The 2,125-nt window shown below is 47.2% G+C and overlaps 1 protein-coding gene across 1 annotated transcript; it reads left to right on the top strand.

Moving 5' to 3' along the window:
• Positions 1–183: 183 nt before the first annotated feature.
• Positions 184–1,182, top strand: KD926_006239 (GMC family oxidoreductase; the record flags this gene model as incomplete). The annotated part of the gene is made up of 2 exons (XM_053095632.1): positions 184–620; positions 744–1,182. The coding sequence occupies 2 exons, from the start codon at positions 184–186 to the stop codon at positions 1,180–1,182; spliced, it is 876 nt and encodes a 291-aa protein (XP_052949719.1).
• Between the last annotated feature and the right edge of the window lie 943 nt (positions 1,183–2,125).

The following is a 2,125-nucleotide window of genomic DNA, read 5'->3' as shown; positions in this document are numbered from 1 at the left end:
CATGAACCTTCCTGGAGTTGGGCAGAATCTTCAGGGTATGTGAACAGCTTCCAATCTAGCACATTCAAAACCTTTGTATTGTTGATCTTGATTTGGCTCTCAAATACTGTTAAACTATCCCCATTTTTGATGCATACTCGCTTTGGGACGGATTTAAACTAATATCTATCACTTTTAGATCATATGATATCGTACACTGCATTTCAAGCAAAGGCTGAACTTGAGACTAAGGACTCTCTGATCAGACAAGAGCCTGAAGCCCTCGGTCAGGCAATGCAGGAATACACTTCCACACAGTCTGGGCCCTTAGCTTCACTCGGGGTTCACACCTACGCCTATTTGCCTCTTCCTTTACCGGACAGAAGTGCTCTCCAGGCATTATTTACAAACTACGCCCCCGAAAACTCACGAGAGCACAGGGCGACACGAGCCTATTACGACATCGCGAAGACCACGGTTCTTGATTCCAAGCAACCATCAGCTGCATACCTGTCTGCCTTAGGGCAGACGAATTATGCCAAAGACCTCAATGATGAGACTGTCCCAGCTCCTTCGCCTGGAAAGTTCGTCACGCTTGGAGTAATGCTTTCTCAACCGCTTTCCCGCGGAAGCGTTCATATGTGAGTAAACTTTTTGTTTTCTTCCCTGCTAGAGATTGTAAGAGGTTCTTTACTCCTGGCTCTTCATATGCACCCCACCCCAACAAACCGTATATTCACCAAATCTGACAAAAAGAACTCAAGTACCTCCATCAATCCTGAAACCCCTCCAATCATTGATCCTGGTTACCTGTCGAATCCTCTCGATCTGGAAGTCATAGCACGGCATTTGCTTGGTATTAAGAACTTAGCAGAGTCACCTCAGCTTGGGGAGCTGCTCGAACAGCCACTGAAGTTCCGTGACCCAGTTGCAGACTTCCAGGGAGACTTAGATGCTGCAAAGAAGTATGCTCGGGAGAATTTAGTCTCCATGTGGCACTTTGCGGGGACCTGTTCCATGCTGCCTCGCGAGAGAGACGGGGTGGTGGATTCCAATTTGAGGGTCTATGGTATCGAAGGACTGAGGGTTGTGGATGCGAGTGCTATCCCGCTTGTAAGTACAGCGAATCTACAAGCTACTGTGTACGCATTCGCGGAAAGAGCAGCGGACCTCATCAAGGAAGACTGGAGAGCGAGTAAATAAGGCGTTAGAGAATGTCTATACACACACTCATTAGGTTAATTGGAAAAGAGGTGAGAATGGGGAGGCCGCTTAATCACCCAGGATCCTCACCCGTCGCGCAATTCGCGGGTGATCATTTGTGCTCCAAAAGTTTCTTCCCCTTCGTAGAATCTTCCTATAGTGCAATTTTTCCCTTCAATGGGCCAACACGAATATCGGGATTTCTGGGCGAGAGGTAACCTGTGAGATCTAGAAACGCAGCCCGAGGCTGCCAATAAGCTGACTAAAGAAAATTCTGCGTTGCTGACGTATATGCATTTGCTCCAGCTACTTGAGGTTGGAATCTTCAGGCCTCTCTTTACAACGTACAGCGAGAGATCAGAACAATTTCTTCATGAATCTCAAGGCCTTTGTCATATTACGAAAGAGACCTTTTCGCCTCTTTTGGCCGTCATGGGAGAGCGCTTTATCTGCTGAGTATATCGCTTCTTCGTGAAAATCGGTAGGTGTCTGGCCGTTAAATCCTGATATCGTCCTATGGCGATTCAATCGAAAGAACGATGATCGGCCGTCATCTAGTGAGTCATCTCACTCAGTGCCGCGACCGGGACTGCCCCTGCCCTTTAGTCATCCCAATCATGAACCCACTCCTACCGAGCCTTATCGCCTCAACATAACTGAGCTAACAATCTGCGAGATGAGCCACATTATATTGCATACAGTACAATATCTTCGTGTTACCCCTCCAGTATCCAGTCAGTGGTACCGCACCACCTCTAATACAACAAATACTCGCCATGTGCAGATGATATTAATCAGGTTCTTCTATGGATGGATCAGTAAATATCAAGAGTACACAGGTCAGGTGGACCTTGAAAAAGTTGAGATGGACGCCCCACCTGTCTTGGCACTCCCAACCTCCCATGTCAGCTTTTAAATACTGTTTCGCATCCCGTGAATTTCA

Source organism: Aspergillus affinis, assembly GCF_023601865.1.
Source record: "Aspergillus affinis strain CMG 70 chromosome Unknown NODE_327_length_2125_cov_84_820801, whole genome shotgun sequence".
Taxonomy (NCBI): Eukaryota; Fungi; Ascomycota; class Eurotiomycetes; order Eurotiales; family Aspergillaceae; genus Aspergillus; species Aspergillus affinis.
Note: the sequence above shows the minus strand (reverse complement) of the source record. Positions and strands in the feature narration are given on the sequence as shown.